The sequence below is a fragment of the Antechinus flavipes genome, chromosome 3 (genome assembly GCF_016432865.1).
Source record: "Antechinus flavipes isolate AdamAnt ecotype Samford, QLD, Australia chromosome 3, AdamAnt_v2, whole genome shotgun sequence".
Classification (NCBI taxonomy): Eukaryota; Metazoa; Chordata; class Mammalia; order Dasyuromorphia; family Dasyuridae; genus Antechinus; species Antechinus flavipes.
Window position 1 is genome coordinate 290,032,461 of NC_067400.1, and position 22,244 is coordinate 290,054,704.

General features: G+C 35.6%; 1 protein-coding gene across 1 annotated transcript in view; it reads right to left on the reverse strand.

Moving 5' to 3' along the window:
- Positions 1-21,861, reverse strand: part of TOMM70 (translocase of outer mitochondrial membrane 70) — a 34,968-nt gene extending 13,107 nt beyond the window's left edge. The window contains exons 1-6 of the mRNA XM_051985189.1: positions 21,149-21,861; positions 8,560-8,733; positions 8,216-8,342; positions 6,966-7,075; positions 2,608-2,756; positions 1,735-1,942 (exon numbers count right to left, since the gene is read on the reverse strand). Coding sequence (XP_051841149.1) covers positions 1,735-1,942; positions 2,608-2,756; positions 6,966-7,075; positions 8,216-8,342; positions 8,560-8,733; positions 21,149-21,484 — 1,104 coding nt within the window. The 5' untranslated portion in view covers positions 21,485-21,861. The remainder of the gene's footprint in view (positions 1-1,734; positions 1,943-2,607; positions 2,757-6,965; positions 7,076-8,215; positions 8,343-8,559; positions 8,734-21,148) is intronic.
- Between the last annotated feature and the right edge of the window lie 383 nt (positions 21,862-22,244).

Here is a 22,244-nt window from a genome sequence, read left to right on the forward strand (position 1 = left end):
CTCTTTGTAGGGGCCAGAAACTGGAAGTTGAGTAGATGCCCATCAATTGGAGAATGGCAGAATGAATTATGGTATATGAATATTATGGAATATTATTGTTGGGTAAGAAATGTCCAACAGGATGATTTCAGAGAAGCCTGGAGAGACTTATACGAACTGATGCTGAGTGAAATGAGCAGGACCAGGAGATCATTACATACTTCAACAACAATACTATTGATGATCAAATCTGATGGACCTGGCCCTCTTCAGCAATGAGATGAACCAAATCAGTTCCAATGGAGCGGTAATGAACTGAACCAGCTACACCCAGCGAAAAAAACTCTGGGAGATGAATTCCCACTACATAGAATTCCCAATCCCTCTGTTTTTGTCCACCTGCATTTTTGATTTCCTTCACAGGTTAATTATACAATATTTCAGAGTCCGCTTCTTTTTGGACATGTATACTTATTTTGTATTTAATTTATACTTTAACATATTTAATTAACATGTATTGGTCATCCTGCCATCTAGGGGAGGGGGTTGGGGGAAAGGAGGGGAAAAATTGGAACAAAAGATTTGGCAATTGTCAATGCTGTAAAATTACCCATGCTTATAACTTGTAAATAAAAAACTATTAAAATTTTTTTTAAAAAGTTTGCGACTGGGAGTGGAAGAGTCAATTTCTACTGGAATCCCCTTCCCTCCTGATGAATTACAGCAATTCTAGTTCCAAGTCCTATTCTAAAACACTGAACAGTTAACTCCTTGGGAGTATGGCTTCTAACAAACATATCAATTTCTTTCAAAAAACTAGTTAAACATCTCATCCTCTTATTGGATAGTTAACATTATATAAAAAGTAAGCACTTAATTATCTGGGTATTTTCTCCTAGAGAATTTACTACTTAAATACTTTATAAGCTAATGCTGATCAACACCAACATCCTTTCTATTCAGCTTTTCAGTAGAAGCACTTTAGGGATTAATCATTTTATAAAGAATCTGTGACATGGGAAGCTTTAATAAATTACTAAAGCTACTAACTAGTGGTAAAACACCCCTCCCCTCCTGCAAATTTAAAGTAACTTTTCTGCATTAAATATCCTAAAACTAATGTGTGAAAATTTATACATTGGAATGCCCTTATAAATTTGTATTACTGGATGATCTATTACCCAAAAAGATCTCCCCAAAAAGTAAAGCAATTAAATCTGCACACAAGCTGAGGAAAGAAAACTGATAATACTCTGTAGCAGAATAAAAAAAAAAACTTTTCCTGGGAAAAATCATTGATGTTTTGTTTCATTCCATTCATTCCAACATTACTGGAGCATTTTACTTCTAGAAGAAATATCCTTATAATGAATGTTTTGGGATACTATATGAGGGCAATTAATGGAGCTAGACTCAGGCTTCAGACACTTTACAGCTGTGTGATCCTAGGCAAGTCACTTAATCCTGCTTGCCTCAGTTTCCTCATTATCAGAGTTCAAATCTAGCCTCATTTACCCCATTTGCCTACTCATCTGTAAAATAAATAGGAGAAGAAAATGACAAACTACTCCAGCATCTTTGCCAAGAAAACCCAAATGGGGTCAAGAAGAGTCAGACATGACTGAAAAACAATTGAACAAGATGGACACTATTACAAAGCAAACCTTTAAACAATTGTTTCCTTTCCCACAATACTATGATATTTCAAATAGGGGTGGGGGAAAGAGAAGGACAAAGAAAAGTCAGTTTGCTTACCTTCACATTAGCATCTTCCATGCTGATGACCTGATCTAAATCTGGCTTAGCTGCATTGGCATTGCCAATAAGCAAGTAGAAGGTGGCTCGTAGCAACAAGGCTTCGGCTGTGTATTTACCTCGCGCATCTATTTCTTTTGTGCACTCACTTATGATCTTATCATAGTTTTCTTCTTCCATATACTGCTTGGCCTTTAAATATCCAGAACTGGAAATGTCAATAGAGAGAACTATTCTTTAACTATGTAATTATACCTGACCATAATCAGTATGTGTCAGAGTAAACAAATGGCAGCTTCCTCAAAATATAAATCTGGCCTGGTAAAAAGACCAGAATGGCAGAGTAGGGGACATAATATGACATAACATAATCTAATTTCCTGTTCATAGTATTTTCTTCAAACACCTCTAAAAATCTTCAGATGTTTTTAACGACACAAAATAACCCATTCCATTTGGAGGCAACACTAATTAATTGATCTTCCTTATATAGAGGGTGTCCTAAAATCCTGAATTTTGGGACAATCCTTTATTGTGTCAAAATCTGCCTCTTTCTAACCTTGCCAAATCTAGTTTCTGTTTCCATGTTATCCAATTAATTCTCCAAATGCTGAAAATTACATTTTATGTGATGAGCAGCATACTTTCTAAAACTCTAAGTAACTGCTGTTGTCATATGGACAAGCAAGGCAGACAGCATAGTAAGAATAAACTATAAGCAAATGCTGTACTTTTAACACACTCTTGATGTAGGATTCATATTTCTTTTGAGAAACCAAAAGGTACCAGCAGTTTGCCTAATATTTTGGAAGCTGAAATATGGTTTAAAAAAACCAACCAAACAAACAAAACCACAGACTTTGGCATACTTACTTTTCTCTTACTTCTAATGCTTCTCCTTCCTTGTCTTTATCTTCATCGGACTTCTCTCCTTTAAGCATAGGCTGAGAGATGATGTCATCAGTGAAGGAACTAAAGTAAGATTTAATGAACTGTGGAGATGGCATCAGAGGTTCACGATTCTGCAATTTAATTACATGATAAAATGTTAAAATGGGGGAAAAATGCATATACATTTTTAGGATACAGAAAAAGAAAATTCAAACTGTACGTTTCCCAAATATATTGATAGAAATGAGCATAAATCCAAATTAAAGCACATTCAATGTGGTTTTTTTAGTTCTACATTTTGTTTCTCAGGAGAGTAAGTTTTTGCTGTGAATTACTTATTTTTATGTCCTTTCTGTTAATGCTTATTGAAAAGGACAAAGTTCTCTTACCTGAAAGAATCAAGTTATTTCTAGTTTTGAATTAGTCTTACTTGCTAACTACACTCACTCCCAATGTAGATAATAATATATATCATCTAATTCTTTATTTTTGCAATTCTTGTCTATATTGTAATGATTTTACCATACATGATCTACCCAATAAACTTTGGGGTTCCCCAACAGGAATAACCATTTTTTAAAGCCTACAATGTGCCAGGCACTGTACAAGAAGCCGGAGGGCTATAGACACAAAAGTGAAACATTATATTAGGAGAAGCAAACACACAGACAAAAATGCAAAGGATATACAAAGTAACTGAGAGAATGGGGGAAAGAAGACTGGGGAGAAGAGGGCAGGAAGTAAGGTTAACTGTGCTGGGAAATTAAGTGGCCAAGTTGAAGCTGAGCATTCTGGATATAGAACCCAGACTATTAAAAGGCAGAGACAGGCAAAGGATACAGACAATTTTCAGATAAAGAAATTAAAGCCATTTATAGTCATATGTAAAATACTCTAAATCAGTACTGCTTAGAAAAACACAAATTAAGACAACTCTGAGGTACCACCTTATACCTCTCAAACTGGAAAAGATGATGGGAAAAGATAATAAATATGGGAGAGGATGTGGGAAAACTGGGACACTAAATGCACTGTTGGTAGAATAGTGAAATGGAACTGTGACCAAAGGGCTACCAAACTATGCATATACCCTTTGATCCAGCAGTGCCACTATTGGGTTGACATTCCAAAGAAGTCATAAAAAACGAAAAGAACTCACATGTGTAAAAATGTTTGTAGTCCCCTTTGTAAAAGACCTGGAAATTAAGTGGATGCCAATCAACTGGGAAATGGCTAAATAAGTTATGATATATGAATGTAATGGAATATTCTTTTTTCTATCAGAAATTATGAGCAGGCCGATTTTCAGAAAAAAAAACCTGGAAAGACTTAGAAGAACTGATGTTGAATTAAGTGAGCAGAACCAAGACAACCATTGTACACAGTAACAACAGTATGTGATGATGAACTGTGATGGGCTTGGCTCTTTTCCACAAGGTGGTGATTCAAGGCAATACCAAGACTTGGGATGGAAAATGCCATTTACATCTAGAATTATGGAGACTAAATAGGGATTGGAGCATAGTATTTTCACTTTTCCTTTTGGTCTATTTTTTCCTTTCTCGTCCCCTCCCTGCCCCCATCCTCCCCCTGGTCTGATTTTTCTCACAAAACAAGACAAATATGAAAATATGTTTAAAACAATTGCATATATTTAATTTCTATCAGATTACTTATTGTCTTGGAGGGGGGGATAGGCAAGGAAGAGAGAGAAGATTTGGAACACAAAGTCTTACAAAAATGAAATGTTGAAAACTATCTTTACATGAATTTGGGAAATTTATTAATTTAAAAAAAAAAAAAAGACAAAGAGACAGGCTATAAAGGCTTGTTGATCTGCAACAACTCTCACAAGCCTTGATATGGGCTGAAAAGTTTGGGGACAAGTTTAAGATTGTGAATCTAGTTAACTTCAAGGACAGTGTTGTCTCTGATAAAAATAGTGAAAGGGAAAAAGAAATGGTTCAGAGGAAAAACCAGCAAGTTCAGAATTGTTGTTGTTGGTGATACTCTCAGAGGGTATATTTGAAGTCCAGTCTTGGAACACAGGAGACCCGCAAGGATAGAATACAAGTCAATTACTTCAGGGGTGGAGAACATCTGGTCTGTGAATTTATTTGCTAAGGCAACTGCAAGCAGTGGTGAGCTGATTATTTTGTAAGATCCAAGAATGATATTATAAATATCCAAATAACCCTTGGCCCAAAAAAGGATTCCTCACTCCTGATCTATAGGGATAACTGAGTCCAGGGGGAGCTGATAAAATCACTATACTCCATGAAAGGTATTGTGAAAGAAGAGAAGAAAGCCTAGAATAGACATAGTTGGGATATACATTGGAGTGAACTTTTCAACAAATGCAAGATCATCTTTTAACTTTACCTGCATCGTTAATATCTTCTCCACCATCTTAAGTCTCAACAATCAATAAAACCCTAATCTGTACCATTTATTATTTCCAAGGTTTAAATAAATGTTCACATGGAAAATGTAACAATCAGGTCTAGCATACTCCTATATAATTCCCTCCCCTCCCCAAGTCAGGAACTGGACATAATAATCAATCAAAAGACATTGAAAAGGAAGACAGGCAAGTGGAGAGGAATTACAAGAGATGGCTGCAAATGCTAAAATAAAGATTTTTAAAATGTCATCACAATTCCAAAGAACTCATGATGAAAAGTGCCATCCACTTCCAAAAAAAGAACTTATGGAGTCTGAATACAAACTGAAGCATACTAATTTTCTGTGTGTGTGTGTGTGTGTGTGTGTGTGTGTGTGTGTAGGGGAGAAGTTTGTGTTTTCTTTTAACATAACTAACATGGAAATAGGCTTTGCATGATAAACAACTGTATATGGGTTATATGTGTTATCACTTCAGGAGGGGGGAAGAGTAGGAAAAAGGGAAATTATTTGGAACTCAAAAAAAAAAAATCAAAAATTGCTTTTACATACAATAATAAAAATCATTTTAAAAAGGAGAAACTATCAAAGATAAAAAGGGGAAAAAAAAGAATATGTCATCAAATATGGCAATTAATAGGCTACTAGTCACAGCAGAGGGAATACTTTTTGAGTTAAGTGATGAAACCATTAAAGAGCTCCAGCTCCATAAAATTCTAATAGTCTAAACAAGGTCCAAGTGCTAAATGGCTAATGCCCTATGGGGAATTATTAACAAATTTCTCTAATTTAATTAATCATCTCTGAACATACAAATAAATTCAATGCCTACAAAGTAACAAGTAATTCAGGCGAACTGGCCTGAATAAAAGGGCTTTCAAATTTTTACAGATTTAATATTCTTTAAAAACAAAATAAAGACATACTTTAAAAATTTTTTATTATTCCATTACTTTTTATTCTTGAGTATCCATAATAATGCTAGGTTGCTGTTGCTTAATTTCAGTTGTATTCAACTCTTCTTGACCCTTTTGGGGGTGTTCTTGGCAAAGATACCAATTTTTCATTTCCTTCTCTGGCTCATTTTACAGATGAGGAGACTGAGGCAAACAGGGTTAAATGACTTGCCCAGGGTTGTACAGCTAATTTGTGTCTGAGGTTTGTCAGACCTCTTAACTTCTGCCCCAACATCCAATTCAATGAGTCGTCTAACTGCTCTCATATGTGGATAAATGAAATTAAAATAAACGAATGAATAAATAGATAAAAGATTGCTGGGAAGGGCAAAAATGAGAACAAGCTACAAATGACCAAATCACCTACCACTTCCCTATGTGTAGAAGGTATATGCAAAAAATTATTAATGACAGCTAGCACTTAAATAGTGATTTAGGGTTTACAAAGTACTTTACAGATATTAATCTACTTGATGCTCACAATAACATTGGCAGGTAGATGCTATTTGATCTTCATTTTAGAGATGAGGAAAAGGACACAGAAAGGCCAAATGACTTTTTCAGGGTAAGTAGATTAGTACTTATTTTGTTCTCTAGCAAGATTTGAACTCAGATATTCTTGGCTTCAAGTCCTGAGCTCTAATCAATTTACATAACTCAGTTATCTAATTAGCTACACATTCCATTTAAAAAAAAAATCTTCTGTAAAATATGTTTTTAAAAAACATGTTTATGTTACACTCATTTTCCCAAACCTTTTAAAAATCAATTAAATTAGAAAGCATGGAACATCAAAACCACTGAAAACCTCAACCATCCAGCTAACAAAACAAAATGATCAGTCGCACAAAAGAACTATATAATCCAAAACTAATTCTTATTTTAGACCTTCATTGCACACATCTCAAGTTTAAGATATATAGCTGAGCGGATCCTTTCACACATTTATTGAATAATCTTTCTGAACAAAATAGAGTTTACCTTGTATTTCTCTTTGGCCTTTTCTTTTCCAAGAAGTTTAAGAACTTTATCGGCTAACAACATGCTTTGTTGGTTCTGGAAACCTTCTAAAATACAAACTGCTGTGACATCTAGGAATAGAAAGAAAAACAGGAATCCTTATCCATTAAACTATCATGACAATTGAAATACCAGCATCAATTTTACAATGAAAAGAAAATTTAAAAAACAGAAATGTGAACGTTAGGAAGTAGTCACTTAAACTAAGAAATTACTCCCTACAAATCTAATTAATTATATCCTATAGCTAAATAGGAAACAAATAAGACTTATGAACTGCTTTCCAAAGTACTCGACAACCAGTATGGCCAACTTCCTTCATGTTGGGCCTCACCTGTCAAGTTAGAGGGATTCTTAACCAGGAGTCCATGCATAGATTTCAGGGTGTCTGTGAACTTGGATGAGAAAAAAAAAATCACATTTTTATTTCAATATAATTGGTTTCCTTTACAATATAATGCAGTTTAAAACATTATTCTGAGAAGGGCTCCATAAGTTTCATTAGTGTACAAAAGAGGATCCAAATCCCTTGACTAGAAAGGATCCTTTCCTGCTGTAAAATTCTATGAATAGTTTATGGATTAGAGTGTATGTGTAAGCGCGCACGCGTGAGAAAAAGAGAGAGAGAGAGAGAGAGAGAGAGAGAGCGAGCGAGCGAGCACGTGCTCTGTGGAAGTCTGGACTCCTCAGAATGTCCTTAAATGGATAAAGAACACAGAATTATGAAGGAAACCAATTATACTAAAATAAAGATGTAATTTTCCCCTCATCTAAGTTCCAAGAATCTAACTATCTATGGATTGAAATCTATATATGGACTACAAGGGGTTAATGAATCCCAGGTTAAGATTCATTGGAATTCATTTCCTTTCTAGATAAATTAACAAGCTATCACTTGTACCTTATTCGCTAACATGGCCCAAATCACAAACCCACTGACTCTCATGTTTTTCACTTTCACATTTTTTATAACATCATATGTTCACATTTTTTCATACTAATTTTTATCTGCCCCCATGAGCTTCTGTTTATTCATTCTACCTCCTTCCTGACAATCTTTTAAAAAATTTATATATGGTTCAATATTTCGCAATTCTAAAAGAAATGAAGCAAAAACTCAGATCTATTTAGGGAAGAAAAAACTAATAATCTGATAATAGAGACTTTTTAATCTACAGCAATTTAATAAACTAATATAAAGATGCACTCACCTTCTAAACATTCTTTCTTATTGTCTAGTTTCTCATGGGCTTTTGCACGTCTAAAGAGAGCTTTCACATATCTGGGATTAAGCTCAACAGCTTTTGTACAATCTTGTGCCACCTCTTTCCACTTTTGCTGCAATTTAAAGCAAAAACACCATCCCAAAGGAATAAACTTTTGACAAAGTACCAACTTTGATTTCATCAAATTACAAAAAACTTATTGTAAATATATTAATCTGGAAATAACCCCCAAAGGATTAAATCAATTTATTAGATTTGAGTAAATAGCAATAAATTTCAGTTTAATAGATACAATATCACAAATTAATAGAGAAAAGTTTAGGACATACCAATTGCTCAAATGCAGCAGCTCTGTTCTGATAAAATGTAGAAAGGTCAGCTTTTTTCTCTGTAGGACATAAACTGATGGCCTCTGTATAGCACTGAATGGCTTGTTCATACTTTCCTGCTTTAAAATACTTGTTGCCTTTGTTCTTGGCTGCTTGGGCTCTATCAAGAGGACTCTGCAAAGAAGATTAATTAGTATCCACTAAATAAGAGGAACAATCTTATATCCAAAATAACCAAAAGACATGATTTTATATATGACCAATAGTATAACAATTTAGTAGATCTAATAAAGATCATCTTAACAAATGAATATTTGTTAAGATGCTCATTTCTACAATTGTACCAGTGAGCAAAATTTTAAAATTCCCAACTAAGTACAAAATGTGAAAAAATAACCACAATAAAATGGACTTAGAAATGATAGAAATCTCAAAACTAAAGCTTTCATCAGAGAAAAAAAACAAGTTTTCCTGTTTTATTTTATATCTTCCCATGCTATTGAATGAGCAGTACCAGTGTGAAGAACATTGAATCTTGAAACTCTTGTCATAAATTGTCAACTCATATTACAATAATTCACTCTTTATTCAACAGATTAATGTCTCCCTAACTGGTACAAGCTATATAATTACACCTATTTTAATGGAAAAATTGTGTTTAATAAGCCCCCAAATTAATATATTTAAAATCATATTTCAATTCCACATATGAATTATTAGTACTGCAATGTGCCATAATGAATGAAATCCCAACTCTGCTACTTATGACTTGTGAGACTTCCCTTCAATTTTTTGATTTGAAAATGATGGGGCTGAACTAGTCATTCTTTGAGGTCAACTTTAAAACCACAAGCCTATGAATAGTAACTAGTCTTAGATATTAAAAGGGAAGAGTTTTGCACTTTTCCTTGTAAATTAGTAAAATTTAATAGAAAAAAGTTATGACATCAAAAGAATAAAAACCAAAAGCAAAAGCTATTTAAAAATGGAAGTCTGTTTTTTGCATTGTACTAAATTTAAGTATGAACATGGCAACTAAGTTAGTAATTTACCACCTTGCTATTTAAGACAGATTCTTTTATTAAATAGAAATAACCAGAAAGAGATCAAATTATCTATTATATTATTAAAGAGAAACCAGAAGAGATAGAATTAGACAAAAAGACCATTTCTAGTCAGGGCTAATGTGCTTCAAGTGTTCAATTGATGAGTTATCAAAACATGAAGGAATCATTCAAAAGGCTCAAAAATAGTTTATATCCTAATTTAGTAGAAATCAACTTTTCCAAGTCACAGGTGACAGTCTTCTTCCTACAAAAATATCATATAATCCAACTTATTTATCAATACTATCTGCCCAAGAGGTGTACTTTTAAGCAAATGGCTCAAAGCATACCCGAGCTCTGTGTAGTCAATATAAAAGTTAGTCCTAATCCCTTTAAAGAACTGATCTAAATCATGTTATAGGCAAATTGGCACCAGAGCAGGATAAGTTTTATAACCTAAATCATCTCCATCATCTCTTTTTCTACTTCCTCTGTCTAGTAAAAGTTCTTACTATTATCTAGTGTACAGCAAAGGACTCTTGGTTGGGTCTTCTTTAGTCCATCGGCTCCCTTTTCTGGTTAATCCTAATGCATTGGATCTGATCATGGCATTTTTCAGCTCAATACTTTAGTGATCCTTTTTTGAATAAAATGTATATTCCTTTGTATGGTATTCAAGGTACTCTATGACTTGGCAACATCCCATTTTCAAATGTTAAGTCAAAATGATTCTTCTACATATGAACTGTGTTGGACTTCTCTGGTCTCTCATAAACATTGGGTAACATAAATGGCAAGGGAGAGAGATATGTGATGGGGACAGGTGGACTTTTTCCTGATTAAAAGAGTGTTAAGTGGAAGATCATGAAAATTTTTTTTTAATCAGACTGATTTAGGCTTGTGTATCAGGGAAAGTAGCTTTATATTTGGGAAACTGCATTCCAACTCATTCTTTTCCTCCTATTCCAATAGCTGCCTATTGGACAAGAGTCATGGAAAAAAAAAAAAAAAAAAAAAAAAGAAAGAAAAGAGAAAGAAAAAACTATGAAAGGAGTATGACCCAAAAAACATAAGGAAACTTTTAAGTTATTCATACACTAAGAATAAAAAATAACTAGCTAATGAATAGCTGAAAGACTAAATTAATACTTATGGGATGTTAAAAGACCTAAAAGAACATAGAGAGAGGATGCCAAGAATCGTACCCTATAAGAGAAGATGTGAATAAATTGCTATATGCCCCAATGGAGATGATTATATTTAGCAATTAGACCATGTCAAGTTATGAAGAATATTTTTTCCAGGAACTTTACTAGGCGGTTCTTGCAATAAAAAAAAAAGGGCAATTCTTATCTTCAAGGAACTTATCTAATATGGGTTTCTCCATATTAAAAAAAAAAAAAACTTCCCATTTTTTTTTATACTAATGAGTTGTTGAAAATATGGGCTAAGCAAAAGAATGACAAACTGTAAAGTCAACTTTCAAAATGACTTATCAGTTTGTATTTTGTTTGGCTTTCAAACATCTATTTTCTTCCTGAGGCAACTGGGGTTGGAATGACTTGCCCAGGGTCACAGAACTAGAAAGTGTTAAGTGTCTGAGGCCACATTTGAACTCGGGTCCTCCTGACTTCAGGGCTAGTGCTCTATACATTGTGCCACCTAGCTGCCCCATCTTCTAAATATTTAACTAAAATGAGTTGTTTTTTTTTTTAAAAGAACACAAAACAGGAAACCTCTCCATTTTCCTCAACAAAATTTTCAATGTTCTTCAGTCTGTAAATGAGATTAAAAAAAAAAAAAAAAAGCTAGGTACTAATCCCTTTATGTAAGGTATGATTTTGCACTTTAGTTGTACATAAATAGGATAATCTATATTTTTGTTTCAATGTAAATTATTAAAGTGGCTAAAGTTTGTGACATGTGAAAAGAAAAAGCTGACTTAAAAACTAGTACCATCTCTAAGAACTGATGTTAAAACAACAAAAGCAACCTTGTGTCTTGAATTTTACTTAAATTAGGCTGTTATTCTCACCTGCTTTCAATTTTTTTCAACAAGCTTCTTCAAGTCACCGGAGTACAAAGTTATAGATAGAATGACAACCTGAATCCCTTCTTTTCTTACTATATTCTTTTTTCTATACTAACCCTCCCCAAATCAACATAATTATTATCAGTCTCTCCAATTCCACCAGGATAGGATTTTATAACCTTAAATTCTATATATTAAAAAATGAACTCATCCCCATCAGGGAAAGAGAAATCTGTTCCTTCTCCCAAATTTCAAATTTCTAATGATGGCAATAACACCCCTTTGCCATTTAGAAATAATCAAATCTGTTAAACTCTTCCCTCTCTTTTCCTGTAGTCAACTATGTAGGTTGCCAATCCTGTTAATTCTAACCTCCACAACATCCTATTAATAAACAAACATTTATTAAGTACCAGATTCTTGAGGTGCAATATGGGGATGCAAAATCAAAAAATAAAAAATAAATCATGTTTTTTATATTCTCTTAGTTGGGCCAACATATGCACAAGTATTTGGAGAACATAGCACAAGTACAAAAAGACACGGGAATTTGGGAGTGTATGTATGTACTTTACAAGGACAAAAAAAATTTCTTCTTGTAGAAAGTGATATTTGATGTACATCTGGAAGAGGGATTCTATGGAGTAAAAATGAGGAAAGAGAATATTTTGGATGTGGGAGATAACCATAGAGCATAAAATCATAAAGGAGAGCTATGATAACCATTATGAATGAATAAGCATTGATTATACCAAGCCCAGACACAAAAAGCCAAGATAGTTTCTGTCCTTAAGGAATATGTATCTAATTGAAGAGACCGTATATAAAAGGGAGCGGCAGTCAGGTAAGAAACACTTTTGGTCTGGGAAAATTATAGGAATATAGAGCAGACTTACAGAAGAGATTGCCAAACCCCACTGATATAGCACCAGTGTAAATTTGCATGGTTCATATTTGATTTGATCATAGTTCATGATTCCTGAAAGTGAAAGTATACAAAGTAAAGTGAAGCATGGCAAAATGGAGTACTCTACAATGTATGATACTGAAAAGGCAGATCAGGACCAAGTAGTGAATTATTTTAAACTTCAGAAGTTTATATTTGATCCTTAGGATGAATTCTTAACTTGTAGTCCATGAACTTCTTTTCAAAAACAACAAAACCAGAAATATTTCAATAACTGTATTTTAATATAATAGGTTTTCTCTGGAATCCTTTGTATTTTATTTTATGCGTTTAAAAACAGTTTGAGTAGAGGCCCAGATTACACTAGCCTGCTAAAAAGTGCATCACATGCATCACACACACACACACACACACACACACACACACACACACGTACACGTTTTAAAGATTTCCTGCTGTAGAGGAAATAGAAAGTCACTGAAATTTATTAAATAGGAGAGCTAAGATCAGACCTGCAATTAAAACAAAATAAAAAACTACTACCCTTAAGGAAATTACTTAGGCAGCTGTGTGGAGGATGGACTAATGGGAAGAAGCTTGAGGCAAGGAGATCAATTAGGAAATTATTAAAATGGTCCAGGCCAAGAGTAGTGAAAAAGGGGCACGTGTAAAAAAAACCGCCTGCCTGTATTTAATGGCTTACTGGATATGATGTAGATGTGGGAGATTCAAGAATACTGCCTATATTGGGAACCTGGGAAATCTTGTTTCCACAGCAACAGGGAATTTCAAGAAAAGGAATGGATTGTTTTTATGGGAGATGGAGAAAGGAAGAAAATGACATTTTTTCATGGACATGCTCAGATTGAAATGTTCAATAAGGGAACTAGTTATGTGAGAATGAAGTTCTCTTCTGAAGCGGCATATATATATAGTCGTGGAAAGAGTATTTATAAAGCTAAAGGAATTGATGAAGTCACTGACAGAGATAAAGTAGAGAGTACAGGATAGAGCTTTGTGGTACACCTAGATAGTGGATATGATATGAAGACTGAGGAGTAGGCAAACAGGTAAGAACCAGGGGAACCCAAAAAAGGGAATATTTGGGAAGAGACTGTAACCAACAACATTAAGTGCTGTAGAAAAATCAAGCTTGAAGACTAAGAAAAAGCAACACATTTGGCAATTAAGGATGGAAGGCCATGTATGTAGACAGCTTTTTCTGGGAATTTGCCTGAGAAAGGAAAAGAGCTTGTAGAGGATGGTGAGAGACTGTAGTAGGGTATCCCTAGTAAAGATCTGTTTAAATTTGAGAGAGAAGTGATTGTGTTTGTAAAGGTGGGAGGACAATCTGCTAAAAAAAAGATGAAAGGACAGAATGGCCAGGTGGAATCTGACATGTCATTATTAGAGTCTATGAAGTTCCAACATTTAATAGATTCTGCAAGAAAAAAACCCTCATATCTCTAAATTTTTAGGAATTAAAGATTATGATTTTACTTTCCACATTCTAATCTCCCAGAAGCAGTAAAACTCTAGGACTTCATAGAATTTTATACTAAAATCTACACAGAGCAAAACACTGAAATTTACATACACATTAGGGAAAGCATTTTTGTGAGCCCTCCACCTAATAATTAAAGGCCAAAGAATCACAGTAGAAAATTATCATGCTTTTACAATGTCACCATCAAGTAAACAACTGCTTTCCAGGTGGCAATATGAAGGAACGTACTGAGGCATCAACAAATTTATATAACCATAATTGCCTGTTACATGCAAAATATTTCATCTAGCACCATGGAAAGTACAAAAGACAATAGCATGGCCCCTACATCAAGGAGTTCAAAATCTACTCTGGGGAAAAATATTACACATGGGTACAAATGGAGCAGAAATAATGGGGTGGAGGAATGAAGCTGTCTTTATGTTAATGTTAGGGAAGACTTCTTGAAAGAAGGGACCCTTTAACAAAATAATCAGAAGAAATATGACCAACTATAACATGTAAAAATGAAAAGGATAAGTTTAATTGTAACAGAAAAGGAATCAGTCCCAAGAAATAAAGTTAAGGTTGGTAATTTCTGTTTTTGACAGACTTGCTAGGTTAAGTACTTCAGTGAAATGTTCTATTCGTAGCTTACAATTTTAGCAAAGAATTTGACAAAGTTTCTCATAAAATGGACACATGAGAGAAGTGAGCTTTTGAACTGTTAAAATTAGGTAGGACAAGAATTGTTTAGATGGCCAGACCCTAAAAAGTAATTAATAAAGGTTTCATGTCCGCATGGAAGATTTCCAGAATACTCCCAAGAAACTGTACTTACTTGGTCCTGTGCTATTTAACATTTTAATCAATGCAAATTCAGCAAGCATTAATGAAGAGTGTCAAACACACAGGTTGGTGTAGAAACACATCAACTCAAAAGGGAAAAAAGCAAGGGTAGGGAGAGAGAACAATATCCAGGAGGGAGGGAATAGTAATAAGCAAAAGAAACTTCTTGCTCCTGAAAGGGAGACAGGATTGGAGTAAAACAAAGAGCTAGAATCTAAGCCAGTACCTCAGACTGCCTCTCCTACAAATGACTTAACAAGTGATACATGATGTAGTAGGATATTAATACAAAATAGAAAATGATAATTTCTCAGAATCTTTGATAGTACATACTGATTGCAGAACTAAGTGAATAGAAGCAGGAGACCAATTTTTACAAACAGCAACACTGTAAAGAAAAATAACTTTAAAAGACTTAAGTCTAATCCATGCAAATATCTCCAGGAGCTATGATGAAGGTGATAGTCACAAAGTGCAAAGATGTACATTTATTGTTTTCTGTCTCTAATGGGGGAGGGAAGATAACAATCACGATCTCTCCTACCCATCCCAAAAGGCCGATGTAATATTTTAAAACATGAAAAAAATTTTTTTAATATGCAAAGAGAACAAAAGGATCCACAATCAAGCAGGAAAGTTCAGAAAGCAATATGTATAATTACAATATTTTTTTAAAAGCAAGAGGCATGAAATGGATATCCAAGTTTCATATAGATCCACTCTTCTATGCTATAATGTATTATAGAAATACTCTTTAGGGAGTGGAGGGTATTTAAGTTTAGAATTTAAAAATAAATCAGGAGAGGTAGGAGAAACATAAAAGCACAGAGATAGATTTAATGTCACGTACAGCATTGTAAATAGATCAATATGGCTAGATTGAGATAGTTGAAGATTTTAAATGCCAAAGAAATTTGCATTTCAACACAAAGACCATAAGAGAGAAATTTCTTAAGAGAAGAGTGGCATGGGTAAACCTGTACTTTGGGATATCAATTTGGCATTTCAAATTACTAATTTGGCAACAATGTGTAAGAAGAACTGTCACAGAAATATTAAAGTACAGCAATAATTCAGGTGTGAAATATTGAGACTTTGAGCAATAAGTTAGTGCAATTTATTTTAACTCATGCTTCAACAAAATACTATGCAGGGCATATTTAGGACAACTTAGCAATTGTTTTCATTAAAGAACTTTTCCAACTTCATTCCCCAAACCACATTTTTTCCTTCTTCCAAATGCCACCAAGATAAGCCAAACATTAATTTCTGTTGTATGATATTAACTAGTTATTAAAAATATTTTCAGATGGCTCAGGGTTACTTACTGAAATTTAAAAGGCCAGTCTTTAACAAGGAAGGCTTCACCACTAGATAGTAAAATGTGCACATGATAGATCAAACAGTTTTATGCTTATTTCTAAGTCTACCCTAAAATAACTTAGCCTATATTCATACTGAACGATTTAGTAAGCTACACTCTACCTCCCTCTCCATCCCCCAAAAAAGCCTAAATTTAAGTATGGCCAGATTTTTTGAAGATATTGAACATAACATTTTGCATATATAAACTATTTTAGGAGCACAAAGCTAAACAGTAATAAGCAACTTCTGTTTCTTTTTAAATTTTATATAGTCTTTTCCTCTCAGAAATAAGATTAGTACTTCAGGTTGCTATTATTAAATGGTATCAAATAGAGTATTTAGATTGTAGCTAATTATCTACTTCACCAGATCTCCTGAGCACTTTCCCAACTGATTAATATTAGAAAACTAAAATAATATAAATGCCATTTATTTTTGAGTTATAGGTCTACAATTCCCAAAATAAGTGACTGGTACAGTCTACCCACACATGAAAAATTTAAGATTTGACGGATTAAGAAGCTAAAACTCCTTTAGTTCATAGTTATATTCAGCAATATATTCTAACAGTTACATGGATAAACCAAGATTATCTTTCTCCTTAAGCCTATTCTTTCTTCTAACTTTTGACATTTGTCACTGGCACCACCATTCATTCACTGAGTCCCCTAAGCTGGAAATCTTTTGTTTAACAGACTCTTCCCCTATACCTCATATGTTACACAATCAATTACAAAGTCCTGTCAATTCTACTTTAAAATATTTCTTATGGATACTTTTCTCTTCTTTATCCCTATCAATTCCAACTAAGACCAACCCTCATCACTACCCTCTGGAACCAGGATTATCAGATTTTGTACTACAAGATAAGGAGGGAAGAGGGATGTTATTTTTTTCATTTCTTCAATAGCTCTGACCTCATAATAGCTATTTACAATTCACTCTTCCTTTTGGAAGAGAATCATTGACATCAGCAGGGAGATGTCTCGGTGAATTAGATTTTAGTGAAGCAGAGCTGTACAAAGCAGTCATCAGAATCCATTGCCAAGACAATGGTCAAGCCAACTCAAATTCCCCCATATCCAGTGACCATGACATTTCTTAGCTCAAGAAGCTTCAGTGACTTCTTTCTGCATCTCAGATGAAACACAAACTCCTATCTGGCACATGAAAATCTACAATAATTTCAACCTACCTTTCTAAAATGGTATTCTTCTGCCTTGGTACTTTCTATTGAGAACTTAACTAATCTAACATAATTCTCACAATATTCTGTTTTGTGCTACACATTCTATATAGTAAAGGGAGACAAGAAAAATTTTAGGTTTCAGCTTCAAGTCAAATGGATAGGTCTCAAAGGACTTAACATGCATTCTTTAATGTTATATCCACAAATCCTATATTGATTTCTACTGAACTATTCAACAGTGCCAGGGACTTTAAAGGTTAAGAATTTTCTTGATCAAGATCAGAATGGTTAGAGACCCGAGTCTTTAGAATTAGAATGTACCTTTTGACTCCAAATTTAATACTTTTTATTTACTATGGTACTCAGCTGTCCAATTTATAGTGTTATAAGTGTAACAATACAACATAAACATAAAGCAATTGAAGAGGAAAGCCCAAAATAAAAGGCATATTGAACCGTTTCTGAACACGTGCATACCTTCAATCTCAAAAATCGTCAAAACAAAGCATTAATATAGTTAAGTGTATTGAGTTATTTGTTTTTGTGTCTTATCTCTCAACTTTAGACCGTAAACTTTGTAAGCAAAGAGTCAGACTAACTCTAAGCTTTAAAAAATGTCTGAATTGAATTTTTCCACATTTACATAAACCAGAGCACAAAAAACACCTAAATTTTTCACCCTAATTAAAGCAATAAAGACATCACATGTTTGGGAAGACAAAATTTCTCAAACTGACCCAATCTAATTTTGGAGATCCAACTATACTCTAGAGGAGAGGACACAACAAAACAATGCAACAATTCCTCATAATTAAAAAAAAAACAACACCTCATTTTCTATTCTCAGAAATGTACTCTAAACTAAAGTTTAGAGCAATGTTTTTTCAATACCTGAAAAGTAGCTAATATTCTTCATCCTGAAATCTCTTAACTTTGGAAAAGAGAAAAGCAAGATTAACTATAATGCTAATTACCTCAAGAGAAATATGAAAATTATGAAAAAAGTCCTTTTCAGCATTTCTAACATTCTTGTAAGATAAATAAAACAATCCATGATAGGCAAACACATATTTAACATATCCTTAACAATTTCTTAATCTGTCTTTATTTCTCCCTCCTTCTATCAAGTTCATTTTTAAAAAGCTAGGACAATACCCATCTTTTCTATCATATCAAAGCAGTTCTTTATTTTTATCAGCAGACATACAGTTTCCGATGATATTGTCAAAAAGGCAAACCTCTGAAATTACATGTAAGTGCTTGCTTTTTCACCAATACTTACTTAGCCTAAGCCAAATTTTAAGAATTTATAGCAGTCGAAAAATATACAAATAATTCAGGAGATAAAAATATGATTCTCAACCAGTACCATTAAATGAATGAGAAAATACAAAATACAATGTTACTGAAGAGACAAGATACGTTTAAGCTGAAGAAATATTACCCCACTATAGGAAAAAAAGTATAAAGTTTCGAAATGTTCCAGCAATGTTTAGTCAGATGCCAAAAAGAATTCAGGGGTGGGGATGTGGGATGGGACTTAAAAACTGTAATTAAAGTCTTAAATTTTATCAAAGAAAAAAAATTGTCAAAATTAAAAAAAAAAAAACAAAAAACCAAACCATTCCTCAAAAACTAAGAAAATTCTTAACATTCACTTCATTATCCTTTCACTCCTACTTGAAAAGAATTAATCATCCCTCTAATTTTAAAATACTGATATGTGAGAGCTACTTCAAATGACAACTTACTCATTTTTCAATTAGGTAGAATCAAAGAACTTCAGTTCTTTTAGGGCTGGAAGTAGCTGCAAGGAGCTCATTAATCTAATACGCTCAAAGATATGAGAAGTAAGGTTTAGGAATTAACTGACTTGCCTTCTCACATATCTAATAAATAGAAGAAAAACAAGTAAGAACTTCTGATTCACTGCAGAATTCTTTCCCTTTAATCCCCCCACTTTTAGTAATGCAAATGAAAGACATCTTTACCATTTTAAAATGAGCTCTACCAAGGATTACATAGAGTTGAAAGGAACCTAAAAGATCATGCAATACAATCCTCATTTTACAGATAAGGAATCCAAGGTTCAAAGAGGAAGTGACTTACTCAAGGTCACAATGGTAGTAAATGACACCTCTCAGATGTGAGCCCAAGCTATCTCCAATTTATTGCACTTTCTGCACCACACTGCCTCTCTACAGTGACTATGGATGTCCAAAAATGGGCATACGGCCATTAAGGTGCTGACCGGTTTGATTATTTAAGATATAAAAGGATTTTATTATAACATTTTCAAGCAAGGTATTGCAGTAAGAAGAAATACTATGGGTTATTGCCACTAAGATTGACAAGAGTCAGTTAAGAACATAATTTGTTCTTTACAGTGTAGCTAAATCCGCATAGCTACCTGATGCCAAAAGGCAAAACACACTAAGACACCCTGTACTGACAACAGAAAATTCGTGATAGTGCAGAGACCTAAGACACTGGATTTGGAAGCCTGGTTCAAATCCTAGATTTGCTATTCACTGTGAGATATTGGACAAGTCATTTAATCTTAGCAGTCTCCGTTAGGTACAAAATGAGCAAATGGAAATACCCTCTTTCAACTTTAAATTTATGATCTGTATCTTGTATTTGACTATTTTATACTTACTTGCATTTATTAACTTTATATTTATTTTTATGCCTGTCTTACCCATTAGACTATTAAAACTCCTTGTGAATGAGGACAATTAAAACTTCTTATCCCAAAAGAACTAGCAAAGTGCCTAATATGTGGCAGATATCTAACAAATGTTTGCCGATTTAGGTAGGGCCTCATATATGGATCTGTTATTTGCAATGAAAAAGAAAAAGGGAGTTTCAGTATGCCCAAAGGACGTTTAAACCCACTCAAAAAACAGTGCTATCCACTCCACTTTCAGATATATAGTATCTAAAATATAATCTAATTAGTCATTTCCACTGTCTAATCTAGAGTAACATTGTTGACATCATATTCTTTCTTTAATCAGAAAATTTAAAAAGGGGGAAGGGCGCGCTATCATTCTTTATTACAATTAAAGTTAAATCAGGATAACTTCAAAAAGAAGTATGCAAAGAGTGAGCCATTTGTTGAAAGAACAATGGACATGGCCGGGACCTGTACGTGGAAACTGTGTGACCTTGGGCAATGTGATTAATCTTTTGGGGCCTCAGTTTCCTTACCTTTAAAGCTGAAGGATTTGGACAAAATAATTTGGAAAGGCCCTTCCAACTTTAACAGGTGATGAATGATGACCCTTTGCTACATCTCTAAAAAACAAACAAACCGGGCTAAGATCTATTAAAGTGAAGAAGACACAAGACTTCTTGTATAGTAACTCCCTACGCCTGAACCTTCTGCCACCAAATGCTGTGTCACAGTGAGGACAGAGGAAAAAGCATCCAAAGAGAGTTTTCTCCAAAGAAAGTCCCCCCGTTTTGTTAGGCGGGGTGGGGTGGGAGGTGGGGAAAGACACACCGAAAAACACACCATTTCGCCCCTCGATAGCTATTCCCCCCCAACCATCGCACACCCTTTACAACCCTCAGCGGCCTCCCCCTCCCAAGCCAGTCCCCGAGATCCTCAGACCCACGTGGGGACCGTGCCGGGTGCCAGGCTGCCGAGGGCTGCGACGGCGGGGCGGGGGCGGCGGCGTCCCCGAACCCTCCCACGTTGGTCCCTCACCATCTCCTCGTGGGCGCCTGTGCCGTCCTGGTGGCCGCTGCCCACTCCGGCTGGGGCCGGGCTGGCTCTGCCCTCCGGGGTTTTCCTCTCGCTGTTCCGTTTGAGGCCTCCGGCCCCGGTATCGCCCCGGCCGCCGCTGCCCGTGTCCCGCCTTCGTCGCTGCCGGCTCCACAGGTACACGGCGCCCGCGCCCAGGATGAGCGGCGCCCCGACAGCCAGCGCCAGCTGCCAGCGAGGCAGGCCCCCCACGCCGGGACCAGCAGCCCCGCTCCCCACCCCGCTCCCGGCGCTGGGGACCGCCGCCACCGCCGCCTCCAGGGGCTTAGAGGCGGCCATGACGACCTGCCCACTCCTCAGCCGCCGCCCCTTCCCGGCCGCCCCAGTCCTGGAGCGAGCACGCCAGCCAGCGAGAGCAGCAGGGAGAGCGGGCGACAGAAAAGGGCCAGAGGGCACCGGAAACCCGGGGCATGCCGGGCCAATCTTCCGGTCTCTTCGCCATCTCGAGGAGGCGTGAACGAGAGGCGATCACTTCCTGTCACGTGACCACCCCAGATTGGGTTACGAGCTTTCCACCGTCAAGTTCCTTGGGCTGTGCTAAATGGAAGAGTTCCTTCTGGGTTTCTTTCCTCAGCCTTGAAGAGGCGGGAAGTCGAGATGTGAATGGAACGAGCATATACTGATTTTGTTAAGGGAGGGAGATGTTTGTGATAAAACTCCAATGAGATAAAGATGTTTAGAGGTTTGCTAATCTTCGAATGTTATTTAAACGTCCATCCGTTAGTCGGAGGGAGAAAGGAAAAGGGGTGGGGCGGAGAGTTGCACGCCATTGCTATTGGCCTTCGAGAGTAGTGGTGGGCGGAGCCGAGCATGCTCCGCCCGCTCATTGGCGGGATTTCTTCGCCCGGGGCGGGGTTCTCAGTGTATTCCTGTACCTGTGGCTGATGGGCAGCTGCGTGCGGTCTGTTTCCTGCATGCTCTGTGCAGATCTGTTCTTCCAGAATTGCTCAGCCTGAATCTTCTCGTGGTGAACATGCACTTCAGTAGCTTTAGTGAGCTTGAAGTTATTGTGAGCAACGGAAACATACCAGAAAAAGAT